The sequence below is a fragment of the Glandiceps talaboti genome, chromosome 9 (genome assembly GCF_964340395.1).
Source record: "Glandiceps talaboti chromosome 9, keGlaTala1.1, whole genome shotgun sequence".
Taxonomy (NCBI): domain Eukaryota; kingdom Metazoa; phylum Hemichordata; class Enteropneusta; family Spengelidae; genus Glandiceps; species Glandiceps talaboti.
Window position 1 is genome coordinate 14962367 of NC_135557.1, and position 16584 is coordinate 14978950.

The 16584-nt window shown below is 36.7% G+C and overlaps 1 protein-coding gene across 1 annotated transcript; it reads right to left on the bottom strand.

Moving 5' to 3' along the window:
* Positions 1 to 2032: 2032 nt before the first annotated feature.
* LOC144440335 (uncharacterized) lies at positions 2033 to 10417 on the bottom strand. The gene is made up of 5 exons (XM_078129693.1): positions 9778 to 10417; positions 7329 to 7426; positions 5922 to 6103; positions 4569 to 4713; positions 2033 to 2671 (listed from the first exon to the last, which is right to left on the bottom strand). The coding sequence occupies exons 1-5, from the start codon at positions 10364 to 10366 to the stop codon at positions 2309 to 2311; spliced, it is 1377 nt and encodes a 458-aa protein (XP_077985819.1). The 5' UTR covers positions 10367 to 10417; the 3' UTR covers positions 2033 to 2308.
* Positions 10418 to 16584: the final 6167 nt, after the last annotated feature.

A 16584-nucleotide genomic window follows, 5' to 3' on the forward strand; every position in this document is an offset into this window, starting at 1 on the left:
CATACGTCAATAAAGTGCACACATCTGATGACCTTTCAAAATTGATGTACATATATAGGCTCATATGGTAAAATGATATCATCATTGTGGAAATTTCCATACAAGTACCTTATGCATTCACTAAATATTCATCTATTTTAGAACTGGGTGGTGAATCTGTCACGAATCTATAATTTCCACTGTAGCGGGTAAAAGTATTTCCGACAATGCGTATATTTGGAATGTTGTGACTGACACCTACACTTTTATGGCTAAACACGCTATGTATTTTTGTGATGTAGATTGCCAGCATATATCACAGTAGTGACGCTAATTAAATATGTATGCTGTATTGTTTAATGTAATTACAACAAAAGACTGGAATAACTTTATGTGTTGCAATTACTGTATTTTGGGGAATTTACACGGGAGAGAGTGTTAGCCTGGGACGGATGGGGATCTGCGCAGTCCGCTGTCAGCACTATCTACGTACAGAAATAAATCTATTTTATGGATGACGCCCTCTTGCGGTAGACTTAAGCATTTGGTGTTTCCCTAGCGGAGTTGGCGGCTTTTGAGTAACCATTGAGGCAATATAGCCTCTTCAGCAATATCTGGATCCTGACGACAAGGTAAAGAATTTGCACTTCCAACTGTAACCTTTGACCTTATTTGATTATTGTAAAGTGAGTTGGCTGATAGAGATTATCCTTCCGAATAAAGGGATTTTTCTGGGTGAGGAAAGTCTTTGCTGTTTTATTTTTCTGTGATTTTGTTGGACATTAAATCTACCTTGGTGACATGGCCAATTGTTGCCACAAAATGTGGTCTCATGTATATTTGTAAAAACTTCTAGGTGGTACATGCTGTTCAGGATACGTCAGTCAGCCATAAAGTTACATTGTTATGCTCAATCTTCGGTCGACAAGGTGCTTCTATACATCTCACTATTGGGCATTACGTGCTACTATACTTAACTATTTACACGGTGTACAAGATGCTGCAATACATTTCACTATTTGATAAATCGTCTATTCGTGTTCCTAACATACAAGGCTAAACAAAACTATATTATTAAATTAGAAGTATGGCCATAAATTTAATATGGATAACATACCTTGAACACTGTCAGCACTTGGCCATATGTAACTTCAAATTGCAAATCTAATTACTAGAACGGGCCTCTGACATGAAACATATACAGGCTATTTAATTGAACATGGATCGACTTAGACCCGTTACTATGAATACCGTGACCTACACGGTTTTTTGGTCCCACTATTTTTTTTCTATTCTAAGCAACGTAATGCAGGTAGTATCATTCGCCTCTCTTAAAATCATCGTTGAGTTGTTGACATGGTTCGCTTTATTTGTCGGGAACAATAAGAGGTAAGATGTTGAGATAGGTTGATTGACAACCTGATATAGATAAAATATCTTTAGCACTTGCCAATATTCAATTCCAGATTGCAAATAGCATCACTAATGCCTATAAGGGGCCTGTGACATGAAACATGTACAGGCTATTTAACTGATCATGAGCCGCCTTTGACCCGTTAATTATATGAATACACCCACAAGGATGTTCTATTTTAAGCAACGTAATGCAGTGGTATCATTTACCTCTCTTAAAATCATCGTTGAGTTGTTGACATGGTTCGCTTTATTTGTCAGGAACAATACGAGGTAAGATGTTGAGATAGGTTGATTGACAAAATGATGTAACGATGACTTGACTTATGTTAGGGTAGTTATTATTTAAATGCAAATGCTGGTTATTAGAAAGTTTTGCCGCTTCCTCGTCCCCACTTACCATGAAAACCTCTTCATGTTATTAAAGTAAGTGGGCACGAGGAAGGGTCACCGGTTGAGGGCGCTAAGTAAACAAACTCATAAAATAATTAATAAGGTAGTATGGTAAAGCTTGTCTATATCGCCAACGTCGAGGGCGCTTATGATCAGTAGAACTAACTCATTGATAATTATTAAGATAATCATATAGTAAAGCTGGTTTATTAAAACCAACGAAATAACAGTTAACCTTTTCAAATAATTACTTTATTACATGGTACCTTGTAGGTAACAATAATTTGAAAAACTACAAAAAAAAGGAAACAGTAAACAAAAAATAAACATTTTTAAACAAATACGGCCAATTTCAAGCCCATGTGTTTGTAATTATAAACATGGAGTTACCCTCAATGTTATATCAGTTCAGTTTGCTAAAATAATAGGGAACAACACAAAACATTGAAGTATTCTTACCAATTGTATGCATAGCAAAAAACAGTCTCTGACAAACAGTTATCTTTAACGCTAATGCATGAGATTAGTGAAGGGGAATGACCTTATGCAATAGCATTAAACTTCTTACTGCCATATACATGACAAGAAGTGGATATATGTTCTCCTCAAAGCTGCTATAACTTCCGGCTGAATTAAAAGAATTGGGGCGTACAATCAAGTATGATCGGCCAAAGATAGGCTTATCCAGCAGACAATTATTCGACCTGCTAGTAATTTCTTTGTTAACATGTGCTCTTGATAGGAGAATGCCTTTTGTTCCACAGATTGAAATACCATACACTATGTAATGGTTGTCTGTCTGAAACCTGGACTCTTCTGCAATCGTTGAAAACTGGCACACAAGCTGTGGATATGCTCTATCCATACTGATTTCTGATAGTTTGTTCTGAAAAACATTAAAAAAGTACATGAACAGTTCATGATCAACAGTATGCCAATATACATTACAGTGTTCGCACTAACATTCACCAAATTCGAAAAGAGACTCATTTTCAATTTGATGAAAATATTTTATGCTATATTCGCCATAGTGCTTTAATGTTTTGTGTCCTACTTTAAATGTTTTGCGCCCTTTGAACCTGACATTCTTGTCATTATTTATTATCACATGTTAATCCCTTTAAAAAAACAAATGCCTGAAAACAAATGACCGTTCACACTTTTTCCAAAGTACAGTGACACAGTTGTACCAGATGACATGTTTTCCCCTCCACTGTATGATTTCATAAATTACGCATGGCAAACATGATGCTGTAGACCCTTTGAAATTAATTGTAGCTTCCTTGAGAAAAATAATTGTTATTGTTATGCAAATACTACGAATAAATTATACAAATAAGGCATCCTGCTATCAAAACAATCCTTGGAGAAAACTTTAACTGTACAAAAAAATTGGGACAGGTAGACACTTGGTAGCTCATGTAATTTCCAAAGTTACCTGCCAAACAGGTGGGTTAAAAATTAATTACTACATTGCAGGCCTGATAAACCATCCCTTGGGGAGATAAAAATAACAGGCCCAGTGGTCTCGAGTTTAAACAGTCATCACACACTGTGACACATTCAGAGAGATACATCTTTATAGCGTGTACAAATAGAACCCATTATAGACAGGAAAAGTACACAAATAAATTGCATTACAACCCATAACACCAAAGTAAAGCATTTTCTATATGTGCCACAATTGTTTATAGCATCCATATTAAGTGTAAAAGTATTCTGTTTCAATTGCTAATTGACCACTCAGAAAGGCCACATGCTAGGCTTGTAAATAACAAATTGAAACTGTATACTTTTACACTTGATATGAATGCTATAAATGAGTGTAGCACATAGAGAAAGTGCTTTACTTCAGTGTTACTCATAGCACTTGGCACAGCATGCTAGAAGCATGGAGTCATCTCTTTTGATAGGAAACGGTTTTACACGTATAGCCTCTTGACACAGCTGTTAGATTTAGAATGAATATCAAGTTCGTCTGGTATTTCATGGATACATTGATTGTACATTACATAAGTGATTAACTTGCATGAAATTTGTGATTGAAATAAAATTTTACAACGCATGGTCACAGCTAACAAGTGGCTGGACATGTACACATTTGTTTAAACTTAATAGATGTTTACAGAAGATACATGTATGACTGTTTCACAAGTTTATATTGCAGTCTGCTGAAGTGACTGTCAGGCAGGTACAAATGTATTACACAGTGAGACATAGATTTTACTATGAGTATCACTAGCAGACATGAGTTAGATAAATGAAACAGTTAGATAAATAAAATGTCATGTCCCATGTTGGTATTCAGACACATGTTTGCAGAAGATACATGTACATGTATGACTGTTTTGAGCTGAACATTCGTATGTTGTATACGGAATAAAGTTTATCTGTTGACTATATTTTTCAATGTTGTCATTGATTGCTAGATTCGAAAACCAACAGCTACATGTAGATTCTAGTCTACAAATCTAAATGTATCGTAAGTATCCATGAAATACCAGGGGAACTTGATATTCATTTTAAATCTCACAGCTATGTCAAGAGGCTATAAAACCATTTCCTATCAAAGGAGATGTCTCCATGCCTCTAGCATGCTGTGCCAAGTGCTATTAATCCAATTCATTTGTGTACTTTACCTGTCTAACTTTATAAGGGGTTCTATTTGTACAAGCTATAAAGACCTGGATTGTAGACAGATAAACACACACGCAAAGCAAAATATTTCAGTTTGTGCTAAAATGAGTGACAGCAGAAACATGGCTTTAAAACACAGAACATACCTCAGATACAGCCAGTACTCTCCAGTTCTCTTTACAATGCCTGTTGCCTTTGTTGCCACCAATAAAAATCTTTAACTCAACATCACAGCGGACAGGGTTTTTCAAATGGCACATTCTGAATTTTCGCTCTGTTTTCTTGTCAGTCCTATTATAAAAATAAAACACCAAAGATGTTGTAGCACAACTGTAAAATTTGTGGTATTAAAAAAATGTTTATGAACAAGCCAATCCATATTTGTTACCCATGCAATAAGCACTATTTTCTTATTCTCACGAAAAATTTACAAATAATACAGTCAAACAAACTTTACACAAGTGACAACATTGGTTACTTTGTAAAGTTGATACAGAAAGCTGACATTAGGTGTCCGTGCAACTCAGAAAACGTGAACTAAAACTATCACGACATAGCACTTCTGCACTGTAGGCCATGATGTTGATATCCACGATAACAGAGTAATTTGCATATGCTGTCAATAAAGTGATGTTGTAATGGGTTATTGCTATCCCGCCCTTATGCCCATAATAAGTAACAATGTACACAATGTTATCTTATTAAATATTAAATTTTTCAGGCAGGAAACAGTCATATGTTCGATTTTCCCCACTTTTTGCCGCTGAATGAAAATAGCGCCTACAAAAGCAATGCCTAATATGGCGGTCGCTATGAATATAGATTTTGACCTTCGACATTATGTTAATATATTGAACGAAGAAAACCCGGGAGACAGAGTTTTTCGCTCGACACTTTCTACACAGTGATAGCAATGATGATGATGAAGAATTTTACGGGTTTGAGGAAGTAAATTTTGTCCTCCTAGAACGTATTGAAAACCCTCTCGATAATTTCGACTTTTTGACTGATGTCGTCAATGACAGGTCCTGAAATCGCGTGATTCTGCCGATGACAAACCACAGATGCCAGTGCTGTATGATTACTCCTAGATCAATTTGGAATGAACAAATCTGAATAGCCTCCCCCCAGGGAACATGCACACCAAATATCGAAGAATTCTGACTGTCACTTTCGGAGAAGATGATGAAAGTATAAAGGTTTGACGGACAGCGGAGCTAAAAAAGTTGACAGACTGACGACAGACAACCAACCTAACATGTTCAGATCACGTCAGATGTTGCCGACAGTGGAGCTAAAAAGAGCAACACATTTCACATGCAGTTTCAAGATAACCCCCCCCCCCCCCCCCCATGGAGAATTGCCACCAGCCATGGTAGTGTGATCTATTAGATTGTATAAAATAAAGCCTCTTAACTCATGATGACAGGCCTCATTCAGTTCAGTGTATAAACCCAAGGAACAGTTAATTGAATTGTAAATATATATGGTTAACTTACTTTATTGCATAATCTTTATATCGCTTTAGGTTGTCCTCCTCATTTAATATTGTATCCATGACCATCTCTAGAAAGTCGCCTAAATCCACCTCTGGTAAATTTTCATCTTGACAGATCGTCAGCCATTTTTGAATTAAGTTACACAGTTGCCAATCCATACCTGCTGGTACACCTCCAATACCCTATTGATGAAAGCAAGTAATAAATGTGTCAATACTATCATACAATTTATCATCAAATGTAATTCCATCCTTGTTGATAAACCCTAAAACAAAGCATCACCTGGCTTGTCAACTAACTAACATTGATAGTTTTTTGTCTGGTTAGACAAAATACCTCTTTGATGTTGTAAAATCCCTCTTTTCTGTCTTGATACAAATCTAATTAATATTTCAGATGTTATCATCTGGCACAAGAAGAAGCGAATTACAATGGATACATTTTAAGGTTGTCGTATAGGCTATTTTTCATCCAATTCTTTATTGTAGAAATATTGTTGTAACTTTGTTAAAAATAAAGATATTGACTCCAAATTTTCAGAGTTTGTGTTTTAATATTCACCATACCATTAAAAACATTAAAGTATAGTATGTTAACATTATGATTAAATTTGACACCCGTGTATATTATATTAATTATTATATTATTACTATTATTATTATTATTACTATTAGTTGGTCAAAGTTTGTGGCTTTGTTTACTGCTTATTTACATTATGCCCTTTGCTAGTTCCTACCCCAGTGCAGTACGTCTAAATAAAAATGTACGAGTGGATTTACATAGTTTTACTGATAAATTCACCTGACATCCCAGCCCACACAACAACACAACAACCTTAATTCAATTCCTACATGATTATGGGGGGGGGGGGGGGGTATAAGTTTGGCATTGATAATGGTAGCTAGCTCACACAAAGAAAGTGAAACAATATTAGTAAAGATGTTTGTCATGCCAGACGATTGACTAAACGCTATTGGTAAGATTTATATCTAACCAGATGATAACATGTACCAGCAATGGTAATGAGATTTTTGTGGAGATACATGTACATGTAGGCGACATTTTGATTCAGGGTTTATGATTTTCGTTGTATACATTTACACTCACATTACATCTTCATTTTTAATGTTTATACAGTTGCCAAACAATCCTAGAATTTAACTTTCCATTGTGTATTACTATCATGTAAAGACATGAATAAACATGAAAGATTTCCATGTTTTCAAAACTGAAAACTTTCCTGTTCAACATTTCTATGCGTCTTTATTTTCTAATCAACACAAATTAAACTGACTGTATAAGGGATACTCAAATACTAAGTTCCCTTACCCAAATTATTTCTTCCGCTTGAAACATTACTATCAAAATCTTTCTGAATGTATAGGTGTTAGCAAATATTATGCTTACCATAATCATGTCTTCCAAGTTTTGTACAGTGAGGTCTTTTATTGCTATACCAGCTGTTGATTTACATACTTCTGCTACAATCTTGCTCATAACCAAGTCTGTTAAAGACAGGATTAGAGAGAATATAACATTCCATACTTGTAACTTTATACTATATAAGTTAAAATAAAGGGACGAATGGCAAGTGCATACCCATCAGCCAATGAGCCAGACACATTTTGACTAAAATGTAAGTAGGTACAATACGCACAACAGTAGTATTTAATATCGCAGGGTGTTTGAATCATAAACAGTCGGTGGCTCGTTAGGTTGGCCGAACCTTCAAACCTTGTCTTACTTACCATACATTAAAAGAAATATACAGATTGATTTGAGTACCTGTGGTGTTGTCCTTTTACAAAGCTTGGGAGAAATTGGTCTAATTCATGCATTCTTACTTGCCAGAGAAAGAACACCATAATTTCCACATGGTCGCATGATTGTTTTAAAAACTGACTAAACACTAAATAATTTCAGCTTTCCTAAGAATAATAATCAATAACACTGCTTTATGAGTTTCTTATTGGTGCTAATATTTTGAAGTAATAAATTGGCCTTCAACTTTCCTTTGTCCACATGTATACATACTACTTGTTTGATATTATGATGTACTTTGATTTTTCGGGAATATAATTATTTTGTTATGTAAATTCAGTGTTCTCCCTGAACAAGGTAACAGGGGCCTCCTTGTAAGTTTTGATGAAAAAAAAATGAATTCAATATTTTTTTCGAAAAACGGGGCAAAACGATTTACTTCTCTCGCGGTTTCGCTACGATCTCATGGTTGCCATTTTGGAAAGTCAAATATCTTGGTAAATGTCAAACTTTGTGCGAATCACATTCACGCATACTTTTTTCAAATTTTTCATTTATTCTATAGCTTTCAAACAGTCAACATGTCTTTCCCCCGTCATTTAGCTCAACGAAGATCGGGAGGTACATGTACAGAAAATTTTCCACATCGGCCCTTTTCAGGGCGAACTTGAACTCAGATCGCTGGATTGTTTGCATGGAAACACACACTGTCTCGTGTTTACGCCCGGTGTTTAGGGTACAGCAAGAATTCCCCCCTCTTGTGCCAAAATCCTGGGGAGAACACTGAAATTGCTACTAATGAGCCGATTTCCTATCAACAAATCCTGGGGAGAACACTGATATTGACACCATACAATGGCGCTTTTAGCTTACCTCGGCTCTCCATCTTAACAGATGCCGAGTCATGGGTGTGGTTTGTCTGAGGGACGACCACTTGTAGAGTGATTGCTGCCTTCCCACACTTGAACCTGTTTAATAGCCAATCCCATTGAATGTCAATAATATTGCAAGGTTTTCACAACCAATCAGCATGCTTCAATGTGTGCAGTTGTCAACGTAACACTCATCCTGATTGGCCAATCGAAAGCATGAGATTCAAATGGGATTGTGTATTGTATTACAAAGGTTCAGATATGGGACGGCAGTGATCACTCGGAACAAAACTCGTGACGTCACAACATGGCGCCGTCTGTTATTCAGAAATATTACAATAACTTCGGGAGGTCGGCAAGATATAAATTAATGATTAGATATCGACATTTATATATACGAAGTTTTATTCCAAACCATTCTTGTTATCAAGTAAATAGCTTTTCGTAGGCTCTTTAAGGTAAACGTTTGTCAGTATGTACAGTGCATATATCTTGCTCGACTAAAGGACAAACACTCCTATCGATATGATGGCTTGACACAGCTGCCATGCTGTCAACGCGTCGCGTCATCAGCATCATTAGAGAGGTTTAGATGCGTGTATTTACGTGTGTTCTATACGTGTAGCGTCATAGTCACGTGATTCGAAGCAACCCATGCGTTCTGTATCAGACGATGCTACGTCAAAATGGCAGTCTACATGTAACTGTAAACACATGTTAAGTTTTCGTCATTTTTCTTCTCTTAAATGTCATGTTTTTTATATCAAAGTTCGTAAACATAACTGCAAACTAACTGTTCGGTTTTCCGTTTGGGTAGGTGCGGGGAAAATTGCAAAAATACCGACATATAAAATCAAGTGTATGGCCTTCAGGACAGAAGATGCCAACGCGCGCGTGCACATTCCACTGTCTTTCAAGTTTGCCTTCTGAACGCGTAACTAAACACAGCTTTGTACGCGTCATTACGTGTACGCCTGCACGATAATTGCTCCCGTACACGTACGCGTTCTAACGTGTATCTAAACCTCTCTATTAATTATCGCGAATGACAATACGCAGTCCACCGAAAAGTACTATTAGGAACACACAGTTGGTATCTAACATTTCACAATATCAGCTATTCAGCGGTTCTATCGAAATGTATGGAAGGACAAATGAAATACTACACAGGAATTGCGTATGTTGGTATTGTACTTTGTACAAAACGAAATCATGGTGCTTACCTTCCAGTGTATGACGTATACGGGCTTTTTCGTCGTTACTGACATGAACGGTCTTCAGTACATCCATGCCACTTCTCCCATCGCCATATAGCCATTCGGTTATCGGCCCTAGAACATTCTTTTCTAGCATGAACTGGTTGTATAAAGAACCTGGCAAATTTGGTGATGGTGTTAGATCGTGATAACTAGGCACTTGCAGAGAGCCCAACTTCCATTTCAGAAAGTCAACGTGGTCGAATGTCCACATTGAAGAAGAAAGTCGTCTACCTGATCGCATCCGAAACGGGCATGGCAATGGACAGTGTGTTACAGGTGACCTGCAAAGGTCTTCCAAATCACCAAACATGTTACTTGCGCTGTCCACAGACATTGAAGAAGGTGATGACGAGCGTGTGGAACTTGCGGGTGACTGCGGAAGATCACTTCTGTATTCGTCATACGCTATATCATGGCGTTTGATACGTCTGCTATGTTTTGTACCCAACAGACCGAAAAAACCTCTGTACGTACTAGCGGTCTTCGGCTCACACGGTGAACGCGCAGAGGAAGTGTCATCGTCTCCTTCGTTCTGTATATTTGATTCAGCCATCTTCGGTTACTGACCGCCGCACTAAAGTCTGTGGCCACTACCAGTACGCAAATACAGCCATCTTTGTTGTGAGCAATGCATTGTGGGGACTTTTTGAGACATTCGAAAATAGCGCCACAGTCGACTGTACCATACCGGCGAATGTACATAAACAAAAGACGTAGGTTATTTGGATACGCTATTTTTTTTTCCTGAACTATGCCGACCAACAGGCGATGTGCCGTATTTGGATGCACAAATGATGGAAGGTACCCTAATAAGTAAGTCTGAACTCAAAATATCGAATGGTTCTTTTCTTTTTCGTTAGAATTCACACTCATTCACAGCTATTTTCAGTACGGCAGCAGACGAAAATATGAACTTCCGGGGTCAGCAGAACTGAGCTGAAGGTTTTTTCTCACAAACAAACAAATATTTGAAAATAATTGTAAACGAAAAGTGTAAATATGTGTTTCTACAAAATCGGCACAGACATTTAACCATTATTTAAAAAAAAAGAAAAAAAAAAAAAGAGAAAGCAAACGCTACCTAGTTACTGTCGTTGATGCTTTGCTAATAGAGAGTTTCGGCTACACGTTCAACGTGTACGCGAACGCGCAACCCAACCACGTTCACGTTGGCGTACCAGCTGTGACCTAATTTTGCTTCGGCTAGCCGTTTACGTGGAGTCGCTGTTGTAGTAAACAAGATGGCGAACTTTGACTTGCACATTTTTGTCTATGTTAGGGGCGACGTCAAAAGATCGATGTTTACAAAAAAACTTAATTGCTTTAGTTTGGGGGTGGGGGGGTTTTGGCCAAAATAATTTCAACCGTCAAAAACGATTTAACGCCATACTTGGCAAATTTAGTACGATTTCAAGGCTGCTTTTACCTAAAACACTGCGTACAGTCGGTCCGATTTATTAGTGGTACGCGGTTCAGCTTTCAAATTTGCTGCAAAATAGGTATTTGGGAACGAGGTGGGTATCCAGAGTGTGCGTATGCACATTTCATCAGTTGGCGTCGTCGAGACACGAAGGGTTCGTACAATTTTCTGGTCCATATATGTTCTCCTCACACAATTTATAAATGCCCTTCGAACGACTTTCAGAAACTAACGAACAAGATTTGGGAGTTAAATATCAAAAAAAAACAACAGGGCAAATCCCGGGCCGGTGTACAGGAAAGCGCAACGAAGTTGTGGCATGCCAAATACAAAAATGACCGACGGTCATTAGCCTAGTTCATGTCCCAGGAGGTCGAGTCGAAACAATCTATTTTGAAATACGTTAAAAAATATGTTTGAAAGTTAACGAAGTCACAGTGGGTACGTGATCAGAGCCGATCGTTCAATCGTAGTGGTAAATTTTAAAGGACCTTCACGATAATTGATAGACTACGTGGAGAGGACGTTGCCAAAATCCACCTACGCGAAGGTTCTATTAAGTTAGGCCAAAAGTTATAACTTGAAACTAATACGAATGTAAATCCGGAAATTACCGATGAGATGTCATGTTTGATGTGACCTCTGAACTTGGACTAAAATGTCGTAGATAGCGTGGTATTGCGAATGTTTATTTCTACACTCGCAACAAGTTGATCGTTCGACTGATGTTGATTCAATCCTTCGTGAAAATCAAAAGTTCGATCGCCTGAAATAATTATTCAGCAATAGTTTAGCAATTTCAAACAGATAATTAATTTATAGATGTTTGTAGATGATAGTTGGAACATGCATGTGAAAGCCGTTAAGCCGTGGCCGCCGCATCAACGTGTTCATCACTGTCGTGGTGCGATGTCACAGTCAAAATCAACAGAAACGTGCGAATATATACGACTCGACAGAAACAACTTGAAGGCTAAAAAGCATGAGAGCTGGTAAATACAATTTCTAGTTGAAACTATGTTTTGCAGAGACAGTTAAATGTTTTACAGTTTGAATTGCAATGTTACTACATATAGTTCTTTACTCCAGTGAAAATGGTTACTTCATCCGATCTAATCTTTGGAATGGCCTTTAATGGGAAGTGGTATCCTGCTGTTTGCAAAACATCTTGTCAAGTTTTATGAATCAAATCTATCTGTACAATCAATTTAGTCGAACTAGTTAACAAAGGCGATTCCTACACTTTCCCGACCGGCCCTGTATTTTTCAGTTAAACAAAAATCATCCGATCAAAGTATTGCTGATGAGCCTACACCCAGTCACGAAATGTCTCCCATTTCAAAAAAGAAAGTGAAACCAGACATACCAGTATTAGTAATCAATGTAACTTGACATGTAAATTCAGTGTTGTTGTGTTCTGTTGGTTTTCAATAAAAGTATTTTTCTGAGTTAAAATGGTTTTCTATTTTATTTATAATTCAGTATTATATTGGTACGTTGTTTGAAAGTGGAAGTATACAGTATGAGTCTGAAACGATTTTCAATTTTAGGTCAGTTAAGTTAGATGGGGGGGGGGGGTGGGGGGGTCTGGGACCTAACTTAAGCAATTAAGTTAGATATATTATATTGAACTTTTGATGTTGCCCCTTATAGTGTGCGGAGAAGGTGACATGAGCGAGCGCGTCCTCGGCCTTAGCAACCAATTGCAACAATGTATCATCCGACACTCGCTACAGAAGTGAGCCACCAACGTTCATTTTGACACGATATATTTCTCGAACTCACATATCACATGCATTATTACATCAGAAATCTACCTCTACAATAGGAAAAATTTGGGTTTTTTTGTTTCGTTTTTAAATTCTATTTTCATTTTGTTATTTTATATATTCACAATCTTAGCTTTATTGTGCCATGATGCCCATGATTAAATATGTTTGCTGTATTGTTTAATGTAATAACGATAAAAGACTCGAATAAGTTTATGTGTTGCAATTACTGTATTTTGGGGAATTTATACGGGAGAGAGTGTTAGCCTGGGACGGATGGGGGTCTGCGCAGTCCGCTGTCAGCACTATCTACGTACAGAAATAAAGAAAGATTAAGTATTAATCTATTTTTATGGATGACGCCCTCTTGCTGTAGACTTTTGCATTTGGTGTTTCCCTAGAGAGGGTGGCGGCATTTGAGTAACCATTGAGGCAATATAACCGCTTCAGCAACATCCGGACCCTGACGACAAGGTAAAGAATTTGCTCTTCCAACTATAACCTTTGACCTTATTTGATTATTGTATAGTGGGTTGGCTGATATAGATTATCCTACCGAATAAAGGGATTTTTCTGGGTGAGGAAAGTCTTTGCTGTTTTATTTTTCTGTGATTTTGTTGGACATTAGGCTGCTTTCACAAAAACTTGTTAGGGGGGGGGGGGTCGGGAGATATTTTGTAAAACCCTAATTTCTTTTCAAGTACCCCCCCTGCCATATTCCAAAATTTTCGATTACCCCCCTGCCAAAGCCCCAAATATTTCAAGTATCCCCCTACCCGAATAAATTTTCAAGTAACCCCACCCAAATAATTTTTTTAATCCCCGCCAGACATGGCATGGCATACATATGCACGTCAATTTGTTTCATGATACGATCCAATATGGCCGCCTAGCAGCCATTTTGTTTGCAAATTTTCATTGTCTAAAGCCATAACTCAAACATGCTTGAACAGATGTCATTCAAAGTTGGCATTAGGACAGTGTTCTATGACATACATGTGCATATTCATTGTTGTTGTAATACGATCCAATATGGCCGCCTGGCAGCCATTTTGTTTGCGATTTTTCTATGTCCAAAGCCATAACTCAGACATGCTTGAACAGATGTCATTCAAAGTTGGCATTAGGACAGTGTTCTATGGCATATATGGGCATATTCATTGTTGTCATGATACGATCCAATATGGCTGCCTGGCAGCCATTTTGTTAGTGAATTTTCCATGTCCAAAGCCATAACTCAGACATGCTTGAACATATCTCATTCAAAGTTGGTATTAGGACAGTGTTCTATGACATACATGTGCATATTCATTGTTGTTGTAATACGATCCAATATGGCCGCCTGGCAGCCATTTTGTTTGCGATTTTTCTATGTCCAAAGCCATAACTCAGACATGCTTGAACAGATGTCATTCAAAGTTGGCATTAGGACAGTGTTCTATGGCATATATGGGCATATTCATTGTTGTCATGATACGATCCAATATGGCTGCCTGGCAGCCATTTTGTTAGTGAATTTTCCATGTCCAAAGCCATAACTCAGACATGCTTGAACAGATCACATTCAAAGTTGGTATTAGGACAGTGTTCTATGACATACATCTGGATATCCATTTTCATTGTGATATGATCCCCCATACCTGACCAATCCTTTATTGTTGTAGGCATGTTCCATGTCCAACAAGCAGACACAACATATCTTAGTCTGTTTGATTTAGGTTCACAAGTGTTGTTGCATGATCAGAGTAGTTCCTTAAAACCCAATCATAGCGGGGACTATGTCATTCTCAATGACTTGTTTTGGAATACTCTTCCTGTGCGTTAACATTCCATACCAAGTACAAAACTGTACATCATACACTTAATACCAACTTTGTCCATATATATAATCAATTTGTATATTGTGTGTATATATATATATACACAAACACCAGTTAAAACAAAATGTTATGTTAACCAGTGCATTGCCTTTCAAAAAAACAACATATACTTGTAAATGAATTACACTTTGAATAACTCTTGTAAAATGATCAGCAGACCAACTGAGTCTTTGTTTTCTGTTCAATATTGTATTAGTACATTATACTAGTAGTGTTATAGTTGAATGTCATTTTAGTTGTATTTGCAAATATTGTGATGATATTGAACTAATTTACATCAAACAAGAACGAGATACATGGCAATGCATTTTATTAAGAGTTTTTTCAGTGTTATTTAGACCGAATTGATTTCTTTTTAGCACACATTTAGGAAACCGAACTGGAACAATACAGTATAAAACTCTCTTTAGATAACATGTGCATCACAATATTTGCAAATACAACTAAAATGACATTCAACTATAACACTACTAGTATAATGTACTAATACAATATTGATCAGAAAACAAAGACTCAGTTGGTCTGCTGATCATTTTACAAGAGTTATTCAAAGTGTAATTCATTTTGTTAACATAGGACTGTTGTGGACATCAACTGTTCCAGTTCCAGTTATCAAGTTCTTTCACTTTCAATTTGGAAATGTCACCGTTTCTGACAAGCGCATCACAGTCATATTCATCAAATTCAGATATGTTTTACAGAGATATGTTTTAAGCATTCCAAAAAAATTCCACAGTTTGTGCAAACACTACTTTATGAAAATGTTTATTGAGACTATATTGGAGTATTTGCTCATATTGTTTCAGTTCACTACCTCAATCCTGCCATATATGTTTAGGGTAACTTTATATTGCGAGTTATGTCAAAGTTTATTTATTTATCTTTATATTTACAAGTACAGTAATAGTATATTCATGCAAAGTTGAAAAGTATGTGCAAAAAACTTATTTTACTTTTTCTCTGTTAACTCAGCTTGTGAGATATTGTCTTCCGTTTCACATGTAGCAGACTTTGACAATATGCTAATTTTAGGAAATATTTAGAATGTGTTATCAAAAGTTTATGTTGAAAATTATAGTCATATTTGATACTTGTCAAGTATGTTTTAGTGCAGGTGCATCTTTTACATTTTGATGGCAAGCGGAGATGAACCTTTTCCAACTCTATTTTTTTTTAACTTCCAAGAGCTGCAAATGTAAAATGTTGTCTGTCATATTTGTCTGTCATTTAATACTAGTAAGAGTTTACATGAAAAAGTTACATATCAATGTGATAACCACAAACCAAAACACAGTCATGTCACAAAGAATATTTTCAGTACAGTGTAAAGGTAATTTCACACATTAAATGAACCAAATTTCAGTAGATAGTAGTGTACATGAAAGACACTGGTATTTTCAGACAAAAAACAATCTGTACTACTCAATTCGCCCATTTCAATTTATTATTACATTAACAGTTTATCAAAAGAAAATTAAAATTTGACTGTTTTTGTTTTTCATTTTACTAACTTGTGAGTAACTGTTGTTTGTAGCTGCTGCTGTTGTTGTTGTTGTTGTTGTTGTTGTTGTTGTTGTTGTTGTTGTTGAAAAAGGAAGACCAACATTTTAAAAGCTTATTTTCCCATGTTTGAAAAGTCATGATGTCAATTTATTTTCAGGTACCCCCCTACAACCCATAACATTTTTTCAGGTACCCCCCA

Coding starts and splice junctions, on each gene's coding strand:
- LOC144440335 (XM_078129693.1), bottom strand. CDS start 10,366: ATGGCTGAATCAAATATACAGAACGAAGGAGACGATGACACTTCCTCT. Junction 6,104..7,328: donor ACTTGGAAGACATGATTATG/GTAAGCATAATA, acceptor TTTCATCAATAG/GGTATTGGAGGTGTACCAGC. Junction 2,672..4,568: donor GAGTACTGGCTGTATCTGAG/GTATGTTCTGTG, acceptor AATGTTTTTCAG/AACAAACTATCAGAAATCAG.